Here is a 22,623-nt window from a genome sequence, read left to right as displayed (position 1 = left end):
CTGTCTCTCCAGTCCTAAACTTAGTGAGGAGACGGGGCTACAGATGAGCGGAAGAGGGATGGGTAAAGGGCGGGCAGGCCGAGCAGCCACACCGTGCTTTCCCGCAGGTGTGGGCGAGTGATGGGTGGGTTCCCTGCGAGCGAGCGTCCACGGCCCCTTGTGCCGGGGCCTTCCCACCTTTGTCATGTTCTCTCTTTCAGCCCCGGCAGCAGCCGTACATCTTGCCTCCCATGCACGTCCAATGTGGGGAACACTACTCGGAAACGCACACTTCACAAGGTAACTGGGGCTTGCCATTTTGCCTTCCTAAGACGAAAAGTTGAGTACCTGAAAGCAGTAAAGATGGTTTGTTTTTTTTTTAGACGACAGTGATACTTTTGTTTTGACTTTGTCATTGTCTGAATGACAGCAGGTAGCAGCTTTGATTTATGAAGGCATGGAATGTCATTTGCCCCCGAGAGGAACATTTTTCCAGAATTGGCTGCCAAGGGAGTTAGGAGAAGGCAGAGGGCAAGTTCCTTTTCTCCTGCCCCTGGTAGGTGGGCTTGGAGGAGAGAGAGGGACAGTAAGCCCAATGGAATACTCTTCACCCTGACTGCCCCTGTCGGAAAGCTTGTACCAACAGTCAGCTGGGCTTCCATGGTGACAGAGAATACAGGCATCCAGACTACTTGAAAGAAAGGCACAAATCATCTCAACTCCTCTTGTTCACATCGCCTGCCCGTTGTCTGCACACTTGGTCTTGCCTCAGAGTAAACCTGTTTTCTTCCTCTTTTCCTCCCCAAGCACTCCCATGCAACATGTGTGAGAAAAATCCATTCCTTTAATAATGATTATAATAATCACAATTAACGTTGAAAAACCAATTCCTCTCCCTAAGCACTTGCAACGTATTGTTTCATTTAATCCTCAAAATAAACCCACGAGATAGGGTACTATTATTCCATTTTACAGATACAGCAAGTGGGGTACAGGAGGGCTCTTGGACGAGCTTGGAGAGGAAAATTGGTATCGTGACTCTTGAGCCAGAGCTCTTCATCATTACACGAGCTGCATCTCAAAAAGAAATGATATTAAACTTGGATGTTGACAATATGTTAGGTGGATAATTCTGTGCTGTCGCATGCTGGCTATTTTGAATCTCTCTGTGCTGTCAGAGTGTGAGTATGGAAACTTGGATAATCAAGACTACTTAATAAAACACTATTTTTTATAAGCAGACTAGCAAAGTTGCCCTACTTCTGTGGGAAAGCGCCCAGCCCCACTAGAGGTGGAGAAGGGAGACCCCTTTGTCTCCGTGTTTTGCTGGGCTTTGTTCCCCAGCTCATCTCATCTGGTCTATGACCGTACTCGTCAGGCAGCTGAGTGTTTTTAGTCACCTTTTCTGGTTGGTGGGCGTGTTTTGCTTGCCTTTCTGCCTCGTCTTCCTCGACTTGGCTCGTGCTTAAATCCATTGTGAAAATGAATGTGCTTTGCCCAGCGAGAAGTGTCTCAGCGAGAGGTTGCCTTCCTGGGGGGAGGGGGGGGGTTTGTGTGTGTTCGTGTTAAAGGAACCCTGGACACGTAGAATGGGCCCGACGTTAGAAATCTACTTTTTATCTCTTTAGGTACCTCCTTAAACTGTTAATTTTAATGTGAATTGACCTCAGTGATGAAACCAGTTCTAGAGAGTTTCAGGCAGTGGCTAAAAGAACTCCTGATTGTGATTTTGTCCTCCTCTGGTTGCTGATCAGAACTAGCCATGCATGCTGACGTCCTGATGCATCGCTTGTCTTGGGTAGTAATGAGTGCTCAGCAGTCCCTCGGGTGAGGGACCTTTCCCACTGCAGTTAGGAACAAAGCCGCAGGTACTCAGTCACGTCACGTCTGTTGCCCTATTAATGTTCTTGACTTCCTGGCCCAAATATCCAGTCCTCTGTTGCTGGACCCTGAACAAGAAGACAGGTTTACCCAGCAGGAGGGCCATTGTTGGTGCCTGATTTCAAAGCTCGTGGCGAAATCGAGAACTGACCCAGGTGATAACTGTTCCAAATGTGCATAGCTTTCTTTGATTAGATTCCCTTTCTCTTTTTAGTATGCTTTCAGGCGTTCTTCTGTATGTTGGCATCTCACCCCAGAGTTGCTAGTGTTTCCATGGAATAGGTGGGTGGAGACCACGGGATTTCACTTTTACTGACTCCTAAACTCACGCCCCTAAGTGTGAGGATGAGCTTAATTGAAGCAGGATGGTGTGGAGGCTCATGTGCCTTTGTTTGGCTTCTTGTAGACAGCATTGTCCACGGGAATGAAGAAGCCCTGTATCGAAACTCCCACAACAGCCTGGACTTAAATTATTTAAATGGCACCGTCACCAATGGCAGCGTGTGCAGTGTGCACAGCATCAACTCCCTCAGCTGCTCCCAGACGTTCATCCAGGCTTCTCCCGTGTCCTCCAACCTCAGTATCCCGGGGAGTGACATCATGCGGGCTGACTACATCCCCAGCCACCGGCACAGCGCCATCATCGTGCCGTCTTACCGGCCGACCCCCGATTATGAGACAGTCATGCGGCAGATGAAGAGGGGGGTCATGCACACGGACAGCCAAAGCCAGTCTCTGCGAAACCTCAACATCATCAACACGCATGCCTACAACCAGCCAGAGGACCTGGTGTACAGCCAGCCCGAGATGCGGGAGCGACACCCCTACACTGCCCCCTATGGGCCACAGGGAGGCTACGGTAGCAAACTTGTCAGTCCGTCTGACCCGGTAAACCCAAAGAACAGCACGGTGCCGAGCAAGCCGGGGGCAAGTGCAATCTCGCACACGGTGAGCACGCCGGAGTTGGCCAACATGCAGCTCCAGGGCACCCAGACCTACAACACGGCCCATATGCTCAAAAACTATCTCTTCAGGCCCCCACCCCCCTACCCCCGGCCGCGCCCTGCCACCAGCACCCCGGACCTCGCCAGCCACCGCCACAAGTATGTCAGCGGCAGTAGCCCCGACCTGGTGACCCGCAAGGTGCAGCTCTCGGTGAAGACCTTCCAAGAGGACAGCTCCCCGGTGGTGCACCAGTCTCTGCAGGAGGTGAGCGAGCCGCTCACGGCCGCCAAGCACCACGGCACGGTGAATAAGCGCCATAGCCTGGAGGTGATGAGCAGCATGGTGCGGGGCATGGAAGCCATGACCTTGAAGTCACTCAATATCCCCATGGCTCGCCGAAACACACTCCGGGAGCAGGGGCCCCCCGAGGAGGTGCCGGGGAGCCACGAGGCTCACCAGCTTCCCCATTACCACCACAAGAAGACTTTCTCGGATGCCACCATGCTGATCCACAGCAGTGAGAGCGAGGAGGAGGAGGAGGAGGAGGCCCCAGGGTCGGTGCCCCAGATCCCCATGCTCCGGGAGAAGTTGGGGTACAGTGCCCAGCTGCAGGCAGCCTTGGCCCGCATCCCAAACAAACCCCCACCCGAGTACCCAGGCCCAAGGAAGAGTGTTAGCAATGGGGCGCTGAGGCAGGACCAGGTCAGCCTGCCTCCTGCCATGGCCAGGGCCAGGGTCCTGAGACACGGGCCGGCCAAGGCTATCAGCGTCTCCCGAGCTGACCAGCTAGCTGGGGCTGGGCCTTCCCTCGGTCCGTCCATCTCTGAACCCGACCTGACAAGCGTGAAGGAGCGGGTCAAAAAAGAGCCTGTGAAGGAGAGGCCCGTGTCTGAGATGTTCTCCCTGGAAGACAGCATTGTAGAGAGAGAGATGGCCCTCAGGGTAAGTGTCCTGCTCTGCGAGGCCGGGGTCTACCCCTCCACCCCCTCTGCGCCTTTGCCATGACTCGGAGTATGAAAGCACACGGGTGCTGGGCACTGGAGAAGGTGGGGCTTATCCAGGGAACGTGTTAGGGAGTTCGAGAATCCGTGGGCATTTCAACAGGCACTTTTCTTTTACAAAATCTTGTGTTTTACTCTCTCAGCTAAATCTTCCGTCTTCATTCAGGGCTCCTAGTTGGTATACTTGGCACCAAGTGCTATCGTGGGGTTAGGACGCTGCAGGCAGGTTGTCGAGACGGAGTCTAGGCCAGCATCATGCTCTTTATTCAGGGTCAGATGTCCTGCTAGGAGCTCTCCTTCCTGCATCCCTTGATCGTTCTTTCGGGGAAAGCATGTTCCCTCCCATTGGATAGTGTCAGAGTGCAGTGCTGTGTGGAGAGCTCTGCCAGGATGGCTCACCGATATTGACTGGACCCTGGTGTGTCCAGCCTTCTTTGCAGATTTTCTTTCAACAGATGTTTAACGCAAACCAAGAACACCGCAGGAAACTTGCAAGTTCACCATTGAGCTTCAGTTCCCCGTTAAGCTCATTCTATCAGAATTTACACACGTACGTGTGAGTACGTGCATGCATCTACACACACTTATAATATTTGAAGATGCCTGATAGTAGACATAAGTAGCTCTTATTCAGGGTAAGTGCCAGCTGGGGGGCCAGGTATATCGTCAGAGCAAGAATGTATAGGTAACAGGTGCACGCACAGACCCACGAAGTGAATTATCTCCTAATGAGAAAATAGCTGGATTGCAGTTGTTACCATAACATTTTATTTATTCATTTGATTTTAGAGAGAGCGAGCGAGCGAGTCGGGGGAGGGGCAGAGGGAGAAGGAGAGAATCTTAAGTGGACTTCGAGCTGAGTGCGATCCCATGACCCTGAGATCATGACCTGAGCTGAAGCCAAGAGTCAAACGTTTCACTGACTGAGCCACCCAGGCGCCCCTGTAGTTGCTACTTTAAAAAAAATATTTCAGATTACCATTGCTGCTTGTTCTGGAAATTTCCACTCCCTTAAAAAATAAAAAGCCATTTCATTACAATTGATCAAGCCCTTCTTGACTTCTCCTCTGAGGCACCACGTCTCTACCATGAGGTGGTTGGTACTTAGGAGCTCCAGGAGAGCTGCAAAGTTAAAATTTGCTCTGAGGGGGTTCGTAGACTCCCTCCCTTTATAAGTCTTCCTGCACCCCAGCGGGTAATCAAGCTGAAGAGAACAGTTAGGGGCCAAAGTTGTAAGGAAGCCACGTTTTGGGGCTCAGGAATCTAATCCGTAGCAACTTCATTACTTCAGACAAGTTTTCGGGACGTTCCCCACAGCCCAGATTTGGCCCTGGGTAGAGTCGTGCTAAGAATCTGGTAGAGGCCTAACTTTTTCCACTTGTTGCAGACCTGGAGGGAAATTGTGAAAGATGTGCTTGTGCCTCTGGCCAGTAAAACCATTTGGCTGGGGGATGGAATGAAACACGGAGGTGGCGCCATGGGAGAGAACTTTCCCAGCTTGGAAAAAGTCCTGTGTTGGTAGAAATAGATTTTCAGCACGTCTTGGCCCCAGAGGCTCCTTTACCACAGCTCAAGAACCTATCAGTCCAAGCATTCGGCCTCACTGTTTCCCCTTCTGATTTGATATTGGCCATCTCTGTCCTCTCGTCTTGTTACCTGTGTTCAGCAAAACCCCGGATCCAAAGCCATGGCCCTGACCCCCTACACAGAGCTTCACGCACCATCGCGGAGATGTAAGGGAGTTTCCACTGTTTTTCCACGTGCTCACCCACCCCATCCGTACGGATAACAGTGAATAACTCATTTCACCCCTTAATTGTATGTGGCTCAGGAACATTGTTACCCCATCCCTACTTCATTTTCCATTGATTTTTTTTTTTTTTTCCCAAATGATGTATACTCAGGAGCTCAGGGACTGCTGCCCTTGGCTGGTGTCTTGACCTTAGAGAAGAACTAGGAGGTTCTTCCCTGAGCCGCTGTGCCGGTGAGGTGGTGACAGTGCCCGTGGCTCTGAAGGTTGGGGTGGTTCTCCATCTGCTCTTTTCTATGAAGGAACATCCCCCCACACCCTTCCCGTATCCCAGACGCTCCTCTGCCCTCCCCACCACGGGCGGCTTGTGCCCGGCTTGTTAGAAGGCTGTCCAGGCGTCTCTAGGATAAGAAAACAGTGAGAAAATTGAACCAAAGGGGAACTGGAGGGGGACAGGTATGGTGAGAATGTCCCCTGTGGGCAACTCTCCGTAATTTTGGAGCCACTTGTCTGTTTCATGGATGATTCAGGCCTGCTGTTGGGATAGCTCCTCCTTCCGGCTCCTGCTGCTGCCTTGAGGAAATGTCACTGTTTGTCGCCCCTGAACCCGAAATCAGGTGCCAGGAAGAGAAAAGGCCAAATCAGATTTTTGAGTTATTTATATTTTCTGTCTGGTAACAAGCTGATAGGATAAGTGAGAAGGAACTAAGAGAAATTGTTTCTCACTGGGGTTTCGGTGTTCTCGAGATAACTAGTAATCCTTTCCTGAGAAAGACAAGTTAGTTACTTGTTGCCTTAGGCCTTGTTAGTGTCACCTTAGGGTACAGGTGGGAAGGAAGCAGAAGGACTGTTTGGAGGACCTTAGGGACATTTTTTTCCAACATGATTGCTTTTCTCAGAATTTTGCAGAGGGAGTGAAATGTTCCCAGTTAAAAGAGGTAACAGCAGAAAAAAAGGGAACAAACAAAAACCCCAAAATTGAAATCCAGAATCTTCAGAATCCTCCTGGGATTGAGAAGCCAGGGCCATTCTTTTGGTGGAAGGTGAATCGGCACTTTTCTCACTTTCTCACAGTTTGTCTTCCTCTGAGGTAGATGTTGCTTTAGTTTCTCTGCTGGGTCGGCCCTGTCAATGAAGCATCTCGTCGGTGGCGATCACTCAGAAAGGCCCGAGCTCCGTTCTGACTGTAGGTGACACTGAGAGGCTGACGGGATGCCTGTGGGGTTGTATTGCCCGCCCGTCTCCCCATTCTTGGAATAATCCACTCTTTGTCCTCTGCCAGCACCACGGCTCCATCACCACACCTCTCGGGGGAGTAAACTTATAAATGATAGACTCAGGAAAAAAATACCTGAAGCTTGAAGAGAAACCAGGGATAAGATGACCCCCTCACCTGTGGCAGCCAAAGGACTCTACAGAGTGGTTTTGCTTCTGTTAGGATCAAAATCTTAAATGCTGTTAAGGTCCGCTGCTTGTAAGCTTTCGGAAGTCCCGCGATTCTTCTGCCTTCTAAGACAAAACAGTTTTGGGGAAGTGCTCTCACTGGCTTGCCTGAGTAAAAGGAGATTTCTTTCATACCTCAGTCTGTTCGGGGGGCATCAGGAAGCTCGGCAGTAGACGTAACAACCAGAACTCTGACTAATCCAGTTTCAGAATGTTGGTGCAGGTGAGGGTGGGGAAGAAATCAAAATGTCACAAACAAGGGCCACGCGTTGGCCTCCAACCCTTTCCGGGAATGGGCTGCTCAGCCCCCAAATCCATATTCTCCCATAGCTGCGTCCCATTCAGTAATGTCCCACCGTGGTCATTGGGAGCCATGGTGCCCATTCCTTGGGGCCTTCTGGATGCAGCAGGAAGGGTAATGCCTCACGGATCATGTCAGATGACCAGAGACTTTGGTGTGGGCCAGTCTGCTAACCCACATCAGCCCTCATATCAGGGCTGATATCCCAGGGACCAGAACTTCCATGTAGGATTGACGTCCTCTATCTCAGTGCCTCAGAACGGACACTTGGGGAAGGTTTTTCTTTATGGTTTATGTATCAGGATTTCTTAACAATGCAACAAACAGTGTTTATAGGTTTTTTATCATTTGATCTGTGTAAAAGGTCCATCACCCTGACGGGATCAGATAGTTCATGACACTGTTTCTCTTTCCCTCTTCCTGACTTCCTTCAGCCCTTACCTTCCAGAAGTCTCTTGCTTAGTACACAGTTTTGCTTTTTTTTTTTCTTCTCTTTTTGAGGGAGCCCTGTGGCAAGGGGGTCTTTGCACGGAGCCTTTGTTCTTACTTGTGCATTCGTTAGTTCATTCATTCATCCATTTTTAGGTAAAAGCTCAGGGTCCCGAGGAACTGGCTTCCGCAGGCACAGTGGGAATAATGGGAAGGCTGTGTCTGAATTTGCCCCACTGCTGGTGATTGTCTGCATTCCTTGGCTGGGGAGTTACAGATTTGGGGAGATTAAAACACATTCCAGCCTTCTACCCGCATAATAAACAATGAGAACATGCCTTTTCTTGCCGCAAGAATCTAGAGAAACAGAAGATGGCAAGCCTGGAGGCGCAGAAGCGGCCGCTCATGCTGGCAGCCTTGAACGGACTCTCGGTCGCCCGGGTCCCGGGGCGGGAAGAGAGCCGAGCTGATGCCACCCGAGTTCCCATGGACGAGAGGGTAAGCGCTGCGCTGGTCCAACGTGTGGTTCAGTCCCTGTGCTCTTGGGATTCCAGAGCTCGCTCCTTGCCCAGACATGCCAGCACTAAGGTTTGTTTGATGAATTAATTCTCCAATTTGAGATTAGCAAGACTCGGTGTGTGCATTGTATTAAATTGATTCTTTTTTTTTAAAATATTTTATTTATTTGACAGAGATAGCGAGGGAGGGAACACAAGCAAGGGGAGAGGGAGAGGGAGAAGCAGGCTTCCCACCGAGGAGGGAGCCCGATGCGGGGCTCAATCCCAGGACCCTGGGATCATGACCTGAGCCAAAGGCAGATGCTTAACGACTGAGCCACCCAGGTGCCCCTATTAAATTGATTCTTTCCAGCATCTCCAGTTCCTTAGTCAAGTTGGCGCAGTGACGTCTGCGTCACGGGACCAGCCCCCTAACAAGCTGCGTGGCCTTGGTCTAGTCACTCCATTTCTTTGGGCCTGTTTCTATTCTTGCAAAACGAGGAAGTTAAGCCATTACGGTAGCTCTCAACCTCTATGAATTTTGGAAACCATTATCCTTTCTTAGGGAGTGATTATCTTACCCATACATTTATAGAATTCTTTTAATAGACCGTCCCCTTGTTTGGCTATAAAACGTGGCTGATTTATAATTGTTAGGAAAATGCATGGTGAGAACTTTGGTTTTGAAAAGTGGGAAGAAGCTGCCTGCTAGTGTTTTAGAGGTGAAGAAAGGTATTCCTTTAGTTCTTAGAAGTTACTGTCCGGTTAAGAAATATGTGTAAATTTAATAGAGTGCTAGTAAAATTTCCATTTGAGACTTCTGCCAGTATATATGAAGCATTAGAAAGGTTTAAACCTTTCTAGAAGGGACTTTAGCGGAATCATGTAATCCAGCGAATACCATGTGTTTGTAATTAGTAATTTGGCCATGGGAAAATAAAAGACAGGATCTCATCCTCAGAACTAGGAACTGTGGACCAGTATCATCTTAAATTTAGCTCAAAAAAACCCCCCCAAAACCACACCTGCTCTGGAAGTGGAGAAAAGGATGTTTGGATAATTGGGATGAACAATTAGTCCTTCTTATCACTAGGACTTTAAACAGAGGTGTTAATAACGAAAATATTGATTTTGAATTTCACTTCTTGCCTGGCCTTACTGACCACTTCTGTCTAAAGTGTGAGTGAGAAGGAAGTGGGTTATTGGGCCAGAGAAACTAGCAGTATGGTGAATAAGGAGACCAAATAACCAAGCATTCGTTGTAGCTCTTGAAACTACTTATTAACACGATCACTGTAAATATTTCAAGGGATCTGACTCATTGGAGTTTTTGGGTAAGGTAATCCGGAGAGCTGAAGATTAATTTCTGTTGCAGTTCAGGACCCTGAAGAAAAAGCTAGAAGAGGGAATGGTGTTCACAGAATATGAGCAAATTCCAAAGAAGAAGGCGAATGGCATTTTCAGCACCGCTGCTCTGCCCGAAAACGCCGAGCGAAGCCGCATCCGCGAGGTGGTCCCCTACGAGGAGAACAGAGTGGAGCTGATCCCGACCAAAGAGAATAATACAGGTTACATCAATGCCTCCCATATCAAGGTGAGAAGGGGAGCGTGTTGGGGAGGCTCGTGGACGACTGCTGGGTTAGAGGTAAAAATGCAGGGAGAAAAAAATCGTAGGGCTCCGAGGGAGCATCTTGGCTCGTCCCCAGCGCCCGAGGGAGTGTTTTTGAACTCCCGTGCGTCTTAGCCAACTGGAAGGGCAGGTCTATCACTGCAGAGAGAAGCAAGCCTCGCAGCCTCCGGGAAAACCCCAGGTCAGCTATTTCTGCAGCCCGCTCCCCACCGAGGATTTTAGTTTTTCCTCTCTCTTTGTTAGAACTCCCTAAACGCTCACGAGGAAAAGCCCAGGATTGTCCTCTTTGGTTCGTATTGGGCACACGGTGGAGACTTTGGAAGTCGCAGGCACCGTGTTTCTCCTGTCATTGCAGCTTTTTGGATGTTCAGGAGCCACAGAAACTTACCGATTCTCGCTGGTACTGCCACGGGTTACGTGCTGTCCCACCGAAGTCCCGAATTTGCATGTTATTTAGGAGAGCGGACATACTGAAACACAAGCCGTAAAGGTGTGGTTGGTAGTGAACTCTGCAAGATTGGCCGCGTTATTCAGTGTGTGAATATCATTAAATTTTTGCTAGTATTTTGGATACTCAGATCTTCATATCTCAGTATTTCATCAACTTTAAAATTAGCGTAGCTCGCCCCCAGCTAGAATTTAGAGTTCTAGATACATGTGTCTCTGGTTCAGTGTTTCCTAAATGGCTTCCCTTCCTCAGTCTTCCTAGTAACAGAATATCAGTGTATGTGCACTGACCTCCAAAGTGGGAGAAGTTATTCACATACTAATACTATAGCAGGGTGTGTTGTTTCGTTTTGGTTTTTAAGATTTTATTTATTTATTTGGCAGAGAGAGAGAGACAGCCAGAGAGAGAGGGAACACAAGCAGGGGGAGTGGGAGAGGAAGCAGCAGGCTCCCAGCGGAGGAGGGAGCCCGATGTGGGGCTGGATCCCAGGACCCTGAGATCAGGCCCCGAGCCGAAGGCAGACGCTTAACGACTGAGCCCCCCAGGCGCCCCTACAGCACAGTGTTTTTAAATAATACACAGTTCATGTTAATAGTCTTTTATGATCATAACCTTAGAAATCTGTGTCTGGCCTTGTTGGGAGTTATTCCTTTTCTTCATTGGACTTTCCGACTGTAGCTGAATTTTTTTTTTTTTTTAAGATTTTATTTATTTATTTGACAGGCAGAGAGGCAGCCAGCGAGAGAGAAAGCACAAGCAGGGGGAGTGGGAGAGGAAGAAGCAGGCTCCCAGCGGAGCAGGGAGCCCAATGTGGGATTCGATCCCAGGACCCTGGGATCATGCCCTGAGCTGAAGGCTGACACTTAACGACTGAGCCCCCCAGGCGCCCCTGTAGCTGAATTTTTGGTAGATTCCTTTGAGCTTCTAAAATCCAGCCAGAGGTCTGGTGCGTGTATCCCTTGTAATAGTTGGAGGACAGAATAGGAAAAGAATACTGTGGTTGGACGTAGGGGTTTTGTACACAGAGCATAGATAACTACACGTATATTTTCAAGTACCAGAAAGTACTGTCAAAAAATATGGAGGAGTAACTATTATGGATCATATTGAGTATTTTAGTCCCATTTTTGAGAGTAAGAACTAAAACCATAAAAACTATAAAACATTTCCTGGGCTTAATTTAGATGATGAAATAATAACCAAAATCACGAATCAAACAAAGCTGCAAATCGCACAGCTGCCCCTTGGTAGAATGTCTTTGGAATAGGACATGGCGATACTGTGCTGTCTTCTTCTTTGGGCCAAATGTCCTTCATCATTTTCCATCTGCTGTCTGGAAGAGCTGTCACTCTGCATCAGCTGCGCCCATTGGGTGTCGTTAACAGAAGCGTCCCCTTCCTCTATATTCTCCGAGGCTTACATTTCATCTCGTGGATCGGGTTAGACATGGGTGCATTTAATAGACCCATAGAGCTTGCAAGAACTTGTCCTTGCGTTTTTGAGTAGAGTTGTATATCTTGCCAGTGTTTTCTCCCTGGGTTCCAAGCAGCTATTAACACAGAGCAGAGACTGATTTGCTCCAGCGGTAGAATCATCACATCTGTGAAAATCTACCTCAGTAGTGTTGGTCGTTGCGTTTTTAATGCAGTTTTTAATGCTCTCCTGTCAATACTTGGAATTTGCTGAAAGGCCCCAGGCAGCCGCATACTCTGGAAGTATTTATGGTTCCTATATGTTGGGTGCCAGAGAGGCTAATGTTGAAAATCACAATTCCACAGATAAATGAAACTCCTAGCCAGCCAGCCAATATATGAATGTTATCTCCCACCAGTACTTGGAAAATGGATTCTGCTTGCCAGCTTTGACCTAAACATGTCTTGTGTAATGAGACAATAACTGACATTGTTTTTGTTGGAATCGAGTTTAGTATATAGTTTCATAAAGTAAATGAGGGAAAAAAGTTTCAAACAATGATCAGTTCATGCTCCAAGAACTATCTTGAGATTTGCGCTGGTGGACGTCTGAGGAGGCCTGACTTTGCACCGGAATGGAAAGAAACACAGAACACCCCCGAAGGGCACGATTTCACCCTGACAGCAGGACCTTCAACACTTTGGGCACCGCTTACTCAGGATTCTCTGCCACTAATACCTAGAGCTGCACAATTATCCTCCCAAGATCCCCTGGCTGCGTGGGGCTCTACTTTTATTATCTAGAATCATCTCATGACTCCCAAGTTGGTTTGGATACTGTGGTGCTGCACAAGGGGGAAGTTAACAGTCAGATATCATGTATTGTTGGTGTAAGTACCTTCGTAACACCTGTGCCGTGTATGGCGCCGTGGAGTTGCGGGAACGACGGGCGTTTGTGACACGGTTCATAGCAGGTCATGGGCGCAAAGACATCGCTTCCAAAGGCATGTTGTTCCATGGTACACTTTTTTTTTTTTATCGTGTAAATGAATGCCGGAGAGTACTGTGCCCCGGACTGTGGGTCACAATATAATAGTGGGCTGTGAAATCAATTTAGTAATCAGGAACCTGTGTGTGTGTGTGTGTGTGTGTGTGTGTGTGTGTGTGTGTGTGTGTGTGTGTTTTAAAGGAAATAGACTAGATAGAAGGAAAGAATAGAAATGATCAGAGTACATTGTACATAGTAAGTACAAGTGTTGTTAGGTTATACACACCCATAGGGTCATGTGCTGTGTGTGTGTGTGTGTGCATGTTTTTAACACTCACTAGTTTGTATATAATTACTGTAAATTACAGACAAAAAAATCGGTGTATTTTAATAGGCTTGGGTGGCAAAAAGTATTTTCATGGGAGAATGTGTCACCAGCCTTTTCGATAATGGCACAAACCCATTTGGCCTAAAAAATATTACCCAAGGTTTTCAGGTAGAGACAGATGGACCCCTGGTCAGCAGACAGTGCTGTCCTGGATTCGGGGTTCATTTACTCTTGCTTTCCTTGGTTTCCAGGTGGTGGTTGGTGGGGCAGAATGGCACTACATAGCCACTCAGGGGCCCCTGCCACACACGTGCCACGACTTCTGGCAGATGGTGTGGGAGCAGGGAGCGAACGTGATCGCCATGGTCACCGCGGAAGAGGTAAGGACAGCCGTCTGTTCCGGGGGGGCGGGGGGGGCCTCTGGTGACCTCGGTGCCTCATCCTACTTCCTACAGCACCATTTCTCTGCGAATCTTTTTTCTCTCTGGCACGCGTTTCTTTTCTCTTCTCCCACATAGATTTGTTTTATTTCCCAAAGATAATTCATTGTCGTATCCCATTTTCCTCCAGCTCTTTAACGCTTTTCCTTAGACTGCCATAAACTAAAATCAATCAGACAAACAACTAAGAACCAAACTCCGGTGCAGCCAGCTCGCTCCTGTGCGCCAAACAAAGCACTCATCTTTCCCATGGAATTTGAGGGAAAACTTTGGGGCTGCGGTGGGTAAATCAGCACGTATTCCCAGCCTCAGGCATGGCCAGCCCCACACGCCTTCATGCTTATCAGCTGAAAAGAGACCAGAAACTCTTGTTCCTGTAGAGGTCTCTATTCTTTGGGGAGAGGGAAAAAAAAATCTGTTTCTTTCTTTGCCAAGTCAAACATGGTTTTTCTGTTGTAACTAGAGAACTCTGCGTGGTATTATAAAAACTGGCACACGCCTCCGGTCAACCTAGCAGTTTGCTCGGAGCTCACTGTCTTTAAGGGAAGAAGTTGTGTATTTCTTCTCTTGTCACGTTCTCTCTTTTTTTTTTTTTTAACCACTTCCTTTTTTTCCTTTCATGAAATTTTATTGACGTTTTGAAGTCATTTAGGGAACAGCTTCATCTGTCTTTCACCAGTATCTAAGGCATACCCCCTTCCTTCAAATTTTTAAAGGCCGGGAGCAGAGTGAACTGGGAAAAAAGAAGAAAAAAAAAAGTCACATTTCCTTCATTGTTCTGAGCAGTTGCTTTCCAGAACAAGCCCTTAAGCAGAGAGTGGTGAAAGGCACTTCAGGCCCTAAAGCCAGTGGTACTTCTCTCTCAGCTGACCCGTTTGACCTTCCCACGAAGAGTAAATTCTCCATAAAATCTCTAGAATCGTCTTATCAAATCGCATTACTGGAAGGGATTCATTCAACTCAAGGCAGTGGGTCGTCGGTGCTGACCTCGGGCATGGTGGCCGACAAGACAGGCATGATCCCTGTCCTCAGGGAGCTGCTGTCCTAGCGGGAGGGACCATCCAAAATGAACAAATGAAGCTCCGTAGGGGTCACGGCTGCGAAGGAAGCGGAAGGGGTGGTGGGATAGAGACTGGTGGGGGTGCTACTTTCAATTGGACGCACAGCCAGGGGCCCTCCAAGGAGGTTGCAGCTGAGCTGAAACCCGGGCGACCAGAAGGGGCCAGCGTGACAGACACGAAGGCTGGTGATCTGTGTGGCAGCCAGAGGCTGACAGTCTCTTGGAATTTGTAATCCACTTGGCCACTCAGAAGTGATAGAAATGAAAGCCTCAGCTAAACCGACTTTCACAGGGTTGGTCAGTAAAAGAGGCAGGTGTGCTTCAGACTGGAGACTCGTTCATGCAGATAATCAGGGCGGGAGCGTTGGTGTCACCCGTGGGTGTGTGGCTTTACGCGGGGAGCCATCAGGGCTCCTGGGAGGAGTAGCCCCAGTGCTCGGGCCCCCTCCCACAGCTCTGCCCGCGGCTCAGCCCTCCTCCGGCTCCTCCCACCTCCTGCTCTGGGGCTCCTTCCAAGCCACCGTCTGATCCACTCGCCACTCCACTGGTAGAACTGTGCAAACCTCAAAAATAGACCCCGTTTTGTTCCTGCCTCTGGTCCCTCTGCACTAGCTCTTCTTTCTCAAGTTCAGCTGCAACTCAGTGGTCAGTCTTTGGAATATTTCCTTGGTGTAACTACCATCGTGAAGGTTATTAGGTCTTAGCTTCAATTCAGGGGATCCCCTCTGTGATGGAGACTGCACAGTGTCCTGAATTAGTGACCTAGAAGCTACTCATTTCCTCCGTCCTCAGATTTTAAGATGAAGAGGATAAGAGCTTCCCCTGACTTATTTCCGATTTTGCTTTTGTGTGTGATTCAGGAAGGTGGAAGAACCAAGAGCCACCGATACTGGCCCAAACTGGGTTCCAAGCACAGCTCCGCCACTTATGGCAAGTTCAAGGTCACCACAAAGTTCCGAACAGATTCTGGTTGCTATGCAACCACAGGCTTGAAGGTCAAGCACCTTTTGTCTGGGCAGGAAAGGACGGTGTGGCATTTGCAGTATACGGACTGGCCAGATCACGGCTGCCCAGAGGACGTCCAAGGATTTTTATGTAAGTTTTTTCTTCCCAGTCAAAATTTTACCACCTGCATCAATGGTCTGATCAGTCGGAAGGGAAAGGGAAAGAGAGGATGCTTTCTCCTAAGTGGCAGAAGTATTATGTCATTGAAATACATGTCCCTCCATATGGTATGAACAGAGAAGAATAATACGTGTCATTTATCACAGTCTCCTTACCTTTTCCCCAAATAAGCTGAAACTGTGGTAAACTAGTTCGTTCTATCTTGATGTAGGCCTGTAGGTAGTCATTAATAAATGGCTACTCTGACGATGTCACTTGTCTGACCCTTGAAAACATGCTAAGTGAAAGAAACCAGACACAAGAGGACAAATATTATGTGATTCCATTTTAATGAAGTATCCAGAATAGAAGACTTCACAGAGGTAGAAAGGGTGGTAGAGGTTCGAGGGACCAGGGGAACGGGGGGAAGAGGAAATAGGAAGTTGTTATTTGATGGGTACAAAGTTTCTGTTTGAGGCAATGAAAACATTCTAGAATGGGTACTGGTGATAGTTACACACAACCCTGTGAAAAACACTTATTTTTTTTTTTTTATTGTTCATGGGGGTTTGCAGCTCATAAGCCCTGCATTTCCCTTCCCAATAGCAGAAATCTCAATGAGTACTTTCTGATTACGTCTGATTAAGATACTGGGGATTATTGAAATCAGCTTGTTTTTGAAACTATCATTTTTGAATTCATCCTTTTATATATATATTTCTGAGTATGGTTTTCTTCGAAGCTCGTTGACCTACAATATCTGCAGTACTGTATTTGAAAAGCCAGAAACAGAGTGCGTGCCCACTGCTCCGTAGGCTGTGGGTGAGGCTTTAGGTGCCGGAGGCCGGCTCTGTGTGGGAGGCACTCACGGTCTCCTGAGAAAGGCAGGCCAGGGAGGACAGGCCGGAGGTGAGATCTGACACTGCCATCTGCTTTTTGGGGATGGCTACAATGCTCCCCTTCCTTTTCCACAGTCTCACGTAATTGTCCTGCACTCGTGGGGACACCCCATTCCTTCCTCCCCCAGTGAGGCCGTGGGCTCTCGGCAGACTCAGTCCCTGCTGTGTGGGTGACGCTCTGGCTGACAGAAGACAACAGTGGGAACATCATCTGGATATTGGAGACCGTCAGACCCTTGATTTTATCTTGGTACTCACTTAGAATGGAGGTATGCAGAGAGGAGAAGGGAGAGAGAGAATAGGTTTTCAAGAACCTAAAAGTCCCATTTCACAGGTTCCAGTGGGAAGCGCTGATGCGTACCCGTTCACTGACACAAGTACTTCATTTCCCAGCGGGGCAGTGACGACGGGACTTCGAGCGGGGTGGCCACTGACAGAGAACAGAAGGGTGATGGGAACCAAAGGACACAGAGCAAGATCTAGAGAGGGTTAGTGCCTCACCTGAGGTCACACAGTTATCTGCAGCTCAGAATATTCATAAAGAGGGCAGGGACCTTTGAAGAACTTTCTTTCCTCCTAACAGTGCTCTTTTTAATTTTTTTTTCTGGTAATCTTTTGCTAATTGATTTACTAGAATTCTCTCCAAGATGCAGAAAGTGGAAACAATAAAAATAGATCCGTTTGATGATTGGCAAACAGTCAATAGACTCAATCTGATAGAAGATTGAGTCGATAAAGTGATTAAAATTATAGTCTGATCTCAATCAGAACCAATTTAAGGAAGTCCCATCTAAATTACTGAAAAACATAGAAAATTTTTTAAAAGATTTATTTTTATTATTTTAGAGAGAGGGTGTGCGGGGTGGGGGGGTGGGAAGAGGCAGAGGGAGGGGGGAGAGAGAATCTCAAGCAGACTCCCTGCTGAGCACAGAGCCCCACGCGGGGCTCGATCTCACGACCCTGAGATCATGACCTGAGCCAAAACCAAGAGTCAGATGCGTAAGGCACTAAGCCACCCAGGTACCACCATAGAGAATTTTTTTTTTTTAAGATTTTATTTATTCATTCGACAGAGATAGAGATAGCCAGCGAGAGAGGGAACACAAGCAGGGGGAGTGGGAGAGGAAGAAGCAGGCTCATCGCGGAGGAGCCTGATGTGGGGCTCGATCCCACAACGCCGGGATCACGCCATGAGCCGAAGGCAGATGCTTAACTGCTGTGCCACCCAGGCGCCCCCCATAGAGAATATTTTTAAACAATGTAAGTTTATTTATGTTTCTAAGAAACCCAGTGTCCGGGGGGCCTGGGAGGTCTTCAAAATGTTGGATCTTCTGGGTTCTTAGGAATTTAAAAAGATTCTTGCCTGTGCTTAAATTAGATTCCCTGGAGGCAGGGGACTCAGGGCACATTGTCGCCCAGCCTGGAGAAGTCTTCACTGAATTACAGCTTAAGAACTTTATTAACGTGACTGCTAGAGAAAGTATCCATTTTAATCCAGTTTCTCTGTGTTTTGTGAAATTCCGTGTGGTGGTAGCATCTGCTTTATGGATCAATATTCCTTTTCCTTCTTAAATTTAGCACGAGGAAAAAACCCTCTCTTTTGCGTGTGAGCGTTGCCTTTTTTGACAGTGTGTACAGAGCGCCACCAAATTGCTTTCCCCTCTTACAGAAAAATTGTGAGAATTCCACACACGATATTTAGCTCACGTTGGTCCCGGATGCTAACTACTCTGCCCGGTCATCTCCGATTGCCTTCCCTCTGTTTCGTTTTGTTGTAGCTCATTTTACATTACTGGTGGTGATGGTGATGGTGGTAATCGTTTATTCGGGTAGCCTACTTCAGATGACTTTGTAATTGCATAAGGTGATAAAAGCACAAATAGGAGTTCGTATTAATTGTATGTAAACAGATGCTTCTGAGTTACAAGACGGGTTTGACCTCACTTTTTTTTTTTCTCTCCAACAATTCGAGCGCTTCCGCAGTCTTGTTTACAGTGCTGCGTTGGGATGAGGTTTTCTGAGTATCAAGAGCCTTCAAATCGTTCTCTCCCCTGAGCTAGCTACTATAAAATCTCTGTTACTAATTGCCTTTGTCCGGTCCTTGGACTGTATGAGGATTACAATTTTATAGACTTTTCCTTTTTTTCATGACCATGAACAAGAGAAGTCGTTAAGGCTTGTGCTGCTGTAATTTTTCATTCGTGCCCCATTGGAATAGTGAGCAGACCCCCACACAGCCCTGCCGAGCCGGGCAGATGTCAGGAGGGATGCAGGAGGTGACAGGACCCCTCCACTCCACACACACGTCGCCTCCAGAAAGGGGAGGGCTCATCTTGAGCTGCTAACGTAACCACGTGGAATCTAAGCTGAGAAGCAGGGCTCCCCCCCGCAAGTCTATTTTTAAATCTAAAAACAAAGTCAAGCCTCAGTTGACATTCACTCATTCAGTGAGGGGAAGGAGGATGGGGCAGATGGATGCTCTTTCCACCAGAAATTGGCTCTGACAGGCGGGCGTTTCAAGGGGACCTAGCTGGTGTTCTGATCCCAGTCTGTTAATAGTAGGAATTGCTGTAAGTAATGTCGAGAATCATCTGCTTGGGGGACTTTGGGATTTGCGGAGGGGAAAACAGAATTTAATTTTTAAAAAAGAACTATTTAATTTAAAGAACAAATTCTCCCGTGGACTAATTGACTCCCAGCTGGTCCTTTCTGGATCCAGGACTGTATGGCGGGTACCAGCCAAATAATTAGTGTCTTGTAAGAACTGTAAATTATTGTCACTTAAAAAAGAAAAAAGAAAGAAAAAGATTCACCCTTGGTTTTTTTCCTCCCCCTCCTCCTCCTCGTATGCAAAGCCATGCAGGACTTTGGTGACGGGATTTGCACTGTGTCTTGCAGCCTACTTGGAGGAGATCCAGTCGGTCCGTCGCCACACCAACAGCATGCTAGAAGGTACCAGGAGCCTGCACCCCCCGATCGTCGTCCACTGCAGCGCCGGGGTGGGGCGGACCGGCGTGGTCATTCTTTCCGAGCTGATGATCTACTGCCTGGAGCATAATGAAGTGAGTCATTCAAGGCTTTCCTGAATACTCCACCTTGGGGACCAGTCTACACCGCAGCCAGACCTGCCCCTGGGCCCTTTTCATTTCCAGGGCTTCATTTCCTGTCTTCTGACTAGAGTTTTCCAGATCCATGATTGGCCTCTGACATTTACAGCCTTTCTTATCTTTCGCCTTTCTCCGCTCCGTGTAGACACGCAGACAGCACACAGGAGAAAGAGATGAAAGTGTGAGACAGGAAACATGGAGAAAGTCTGATCTGCATCACATGTGCTTCCAGAAGTCTGTGGTGTTTTGCAGCCGGTCTGGTTTTATTGTGGGTCATCGTCCACGGTGGTGATCTGGTCACCGGGAGTCTAGAGGCGACTTGCGTTTCTGGGAAGTGTTTTGGCCGAAATCCTATGTGAAAATGTGTGTAGTTGATCCCTGTCTTTCATTCTGCAGAGAGAGGTTTCATTTGGAGGGTGGCTTGCTCTCGTCTGGACCGGCAGTGGGGTGGCGCAGCAGGGTAGAGAACCTGAGCGCACAGACATGGCCTGCCCTTGCTCAAGGCTGGGCACCTCGCTCTCCTCCCCACCAGAGTGGGCTGCGGCTGAGACTGCTGCTCGAGTCAGGGACTCGTATAGAGGGGCTTTTGATTTCACGGCGATGAGATCAAATCAAATCCAAGGCCGAAGACCCATTCTTCTGCCTTCTGTTCACACGGGTCTTCGGGGGTTTCAGATGGCTTTGCTGATTTTGTTGATGTTCTTAGTTGGGGGTCTTCAGAGCAGCCGTGTAGGGAAGCCAGGCACGTGTCAGTCGTCCTGTTTTACAGAATTGGAAACTGAGGCCCAGAAACAACTTAGTGACTTGTTCCGTGCCACATGGCTCTCAAGCAGTGGTGCTAAGGTGAGAAGTGAGGCCTTCTACCTCCCGGTCCCGAGTTCTTTCCTGTCTTCCCTCTGCCGGCAGATGCCAAGTGCCATTGGTTCTTGTTCTGTTCCCAGACTACACCGCTCGGAGAATCCAAGGAAACTTTGGAAGTGGCTCATTAGTTGTTAAATTAGGGAATGTGACAGTGCACGTTCTGTGAAAGAATTGATACAATCTTCGTGTTTACGCCATAGTACCAGTGGTTTGAAAATCAGATTAAATATTGCCCTACGAAATTTCTTATATTGAAACTTCTAGGAAAACAATAAATACCAAGTTTGGACATGTTCAAAGGATTTTTAAACTCTGCCTATACAAAGCTCCTTTTGGAAACTTTGAATCCATATATATGTAGGTGCTACTAAAAAGTAGCATCCATGGGGCACCTGGGTGGCTCAGTCGGTTGGGCGTCCGACTCTTGGTTTCAGCTCAGGGCAGGATCTCGGGGTCATGGAATCAAGCTCCGCGCTTAGCGGGGAGTCTGCTTCTTTCTCTCTCCCTCTTCCTCTGCCCCACCCTGCTCGCATGCTCTCTCTCTAAATGAAGTAAATCTCTAAAAAAAAAAAAAAAGTAGAATCAGGGTTATACCAAAAGTGGCCTCTTTTTAAAAACAAACATTCTGTTGATGAGCAAAATGCCCATTGCAGAATTAGCTGAGACTACCTAACAGGAATTTGGTCATCTTCTGTGAGTTTTTATCCTTTTGTCTCACATCATGAGATTTCTTGATTATTTGCTCCCCTGTCCCTTCTAGAAGTCTCTAGAAGGGTCTAGGAGACTGAATAGCTTGCCACACTGAGTTCCAAAGTGACTCAGTGCTGGGGAGATGGGAAAAGAGAAAGTAGAATCAGGGTATGTATGACCTGAGTATATCCAAGTTCCTCCAGAGACACCAGTGGGCTCCAGAGGAGGAGAAAGGGCCTATCGTCATCCCCTCCCCACTTAGCCATCTTATCACCCCCGTGTGTCACTGTCTTCCCCACAGTCCCCTTGTGTTCTCCATTCCTTGTGAACTCTTCCTCTGCCCACCTACTGCTCCTTCTGTCCGTCTTGTCTGACATGAAAGATGGTTCTGTTCTGAGCTCTTTGGAGACCCATCAAAAGCTGAGCCTCAGTAATGTGATAACATGAAGGCTCACTGGCCACCAGATGTTACTGGCCCAGTAGAACATAAACAGCCCATGTCTGAGCCAGTGTGGTACTGAGTGAGGGATTCAGCCATTAGGGCCTTGCATGGACTTGGGGAGGGCTCAGGGTGATTAAATTCTCTACAGTGTGTCCAAACACAGTGGATTTCCTCAATGCCCAGTTGCACGCCAGAACATTCTTTGCTGGAACACGGTCAGTCCAAAAAGGACTTCTGTTCCCATTGATATTCAAAGATAGCAAGATGACTCATATTGTTCACTTCCCTTTCCCTAGCACAAATGTAGCCAGCCTTATCTGCCCCATTTCCCATCGCTGCTCTTGGTAGATGGTTAGGGAGAAAAAAGTTTTCTACTTTGTTCTGCTTCAGGCCTGGCTAGTAGGACCCAAACCCTTATTTCAAGAGAAGAGGGGAACATGTTCAGCTTGTTTGTTTCCTAAGCAAAGATTTTGACAAATAAATGTGAAATTGTGTGTTCCGTTTTTTTCCTCTTTAAACATCCCTGCCTTCTTAACATGGCTTCTGGATTTAGCAAACTTTATATTTTAGTCTGTAATCCGTACAGTTTTAGTTTTGTCAGTGAAATGCCTTTTCTTTTTCCTGGGATAAAGATGATGCAGTCCGGTTAGGTAGCTGTGAGGTGAGGGTGGGAGGGACCTCCCAGGCTACTCTGACAAAACTCTTCGCAGCCCACCACTTTGGGTCACTGGATGTTAGCTTGACATTTTAATGCCTATACTTTTTTTTTTTTTTTTTTTAAGGAAGCACTAGTTTTATGGTTTGTGATACTCTCCTTTGCCTGCCGCCCCTCCCCCTCGATTTAGCTCTCTGTCCTAGATTAGCTCATTATAAAAGGTTCGGTTCTCACTAGCCAAATAATGAGATGTCTTATCTTGCTGCTTTTCTGAGGAAGTTATCCCTTCTTTGTGGAGTAGAGAGGAGAAAATGCCTTCTAGACAAGACTGAG

The 22,623-nt window shown here is 47.9% G+C and overlaps 1 protein-coding gene across 2 annotated transcripts in view; it reads left to right on the top strand.

Moving 5' to 3' along the window:
• The window catches only part of PTPN14 (protein tyrosine phosphatase non-receptor type 14), a 173,863-nt gene that overhangs the window by 141,038 nt on the left and 10,202 nt on the right, over positions 1–22,623 (top strand). For both annotated transcript variants that reach the window (XM_045771992.2, XM_045771990.2), the window contains exons 12-18: positions 201–279; positions 2,267–3,747; positions 8,084–8,227; positions 9,602–9,820; positions 13,284–13,412; positions 15,393–15,627; positions 19,434–19,597. In XM_045771992.2, the coding sequence (XP_045627948.1) occupies positions 201–279; positions 2,267–3,747; positions 8,084–8,227; positions 9,602–9,820; positions 13,284–13,412; positions 15,393–15,627; positions 19,434–19,597 (2,451 nt within the window). The remainder of the gene's footprint in view (positions 1–200; positions 280–2,266; positions 3,748–8,083; positions 8,228–9,601; positions 9,821–13,283; positions 13,413–15,392; positions 15,628–19,433; positions 19,598–22,623) is intronic.

This window comes from Ursus americanus, chromosome 2 (assembly GCF_024610735.1).
Source record: "Ursus americanus isolate L20-20 chromosome 2, mUrsAme1.1.p, whole genome shotgun sequence".
Taxonomy (NCBI): domain Eukaryota; kingdom Metazoa; phylum Chordata; class Mammalia; order Carnivora; family Ursidae; genus Ursus; species Ursus americanus.
Note: the sequence above shows the minus strand (reverse complement) of the source record. Positions and strands in the feature narration are given on the sequence as shown.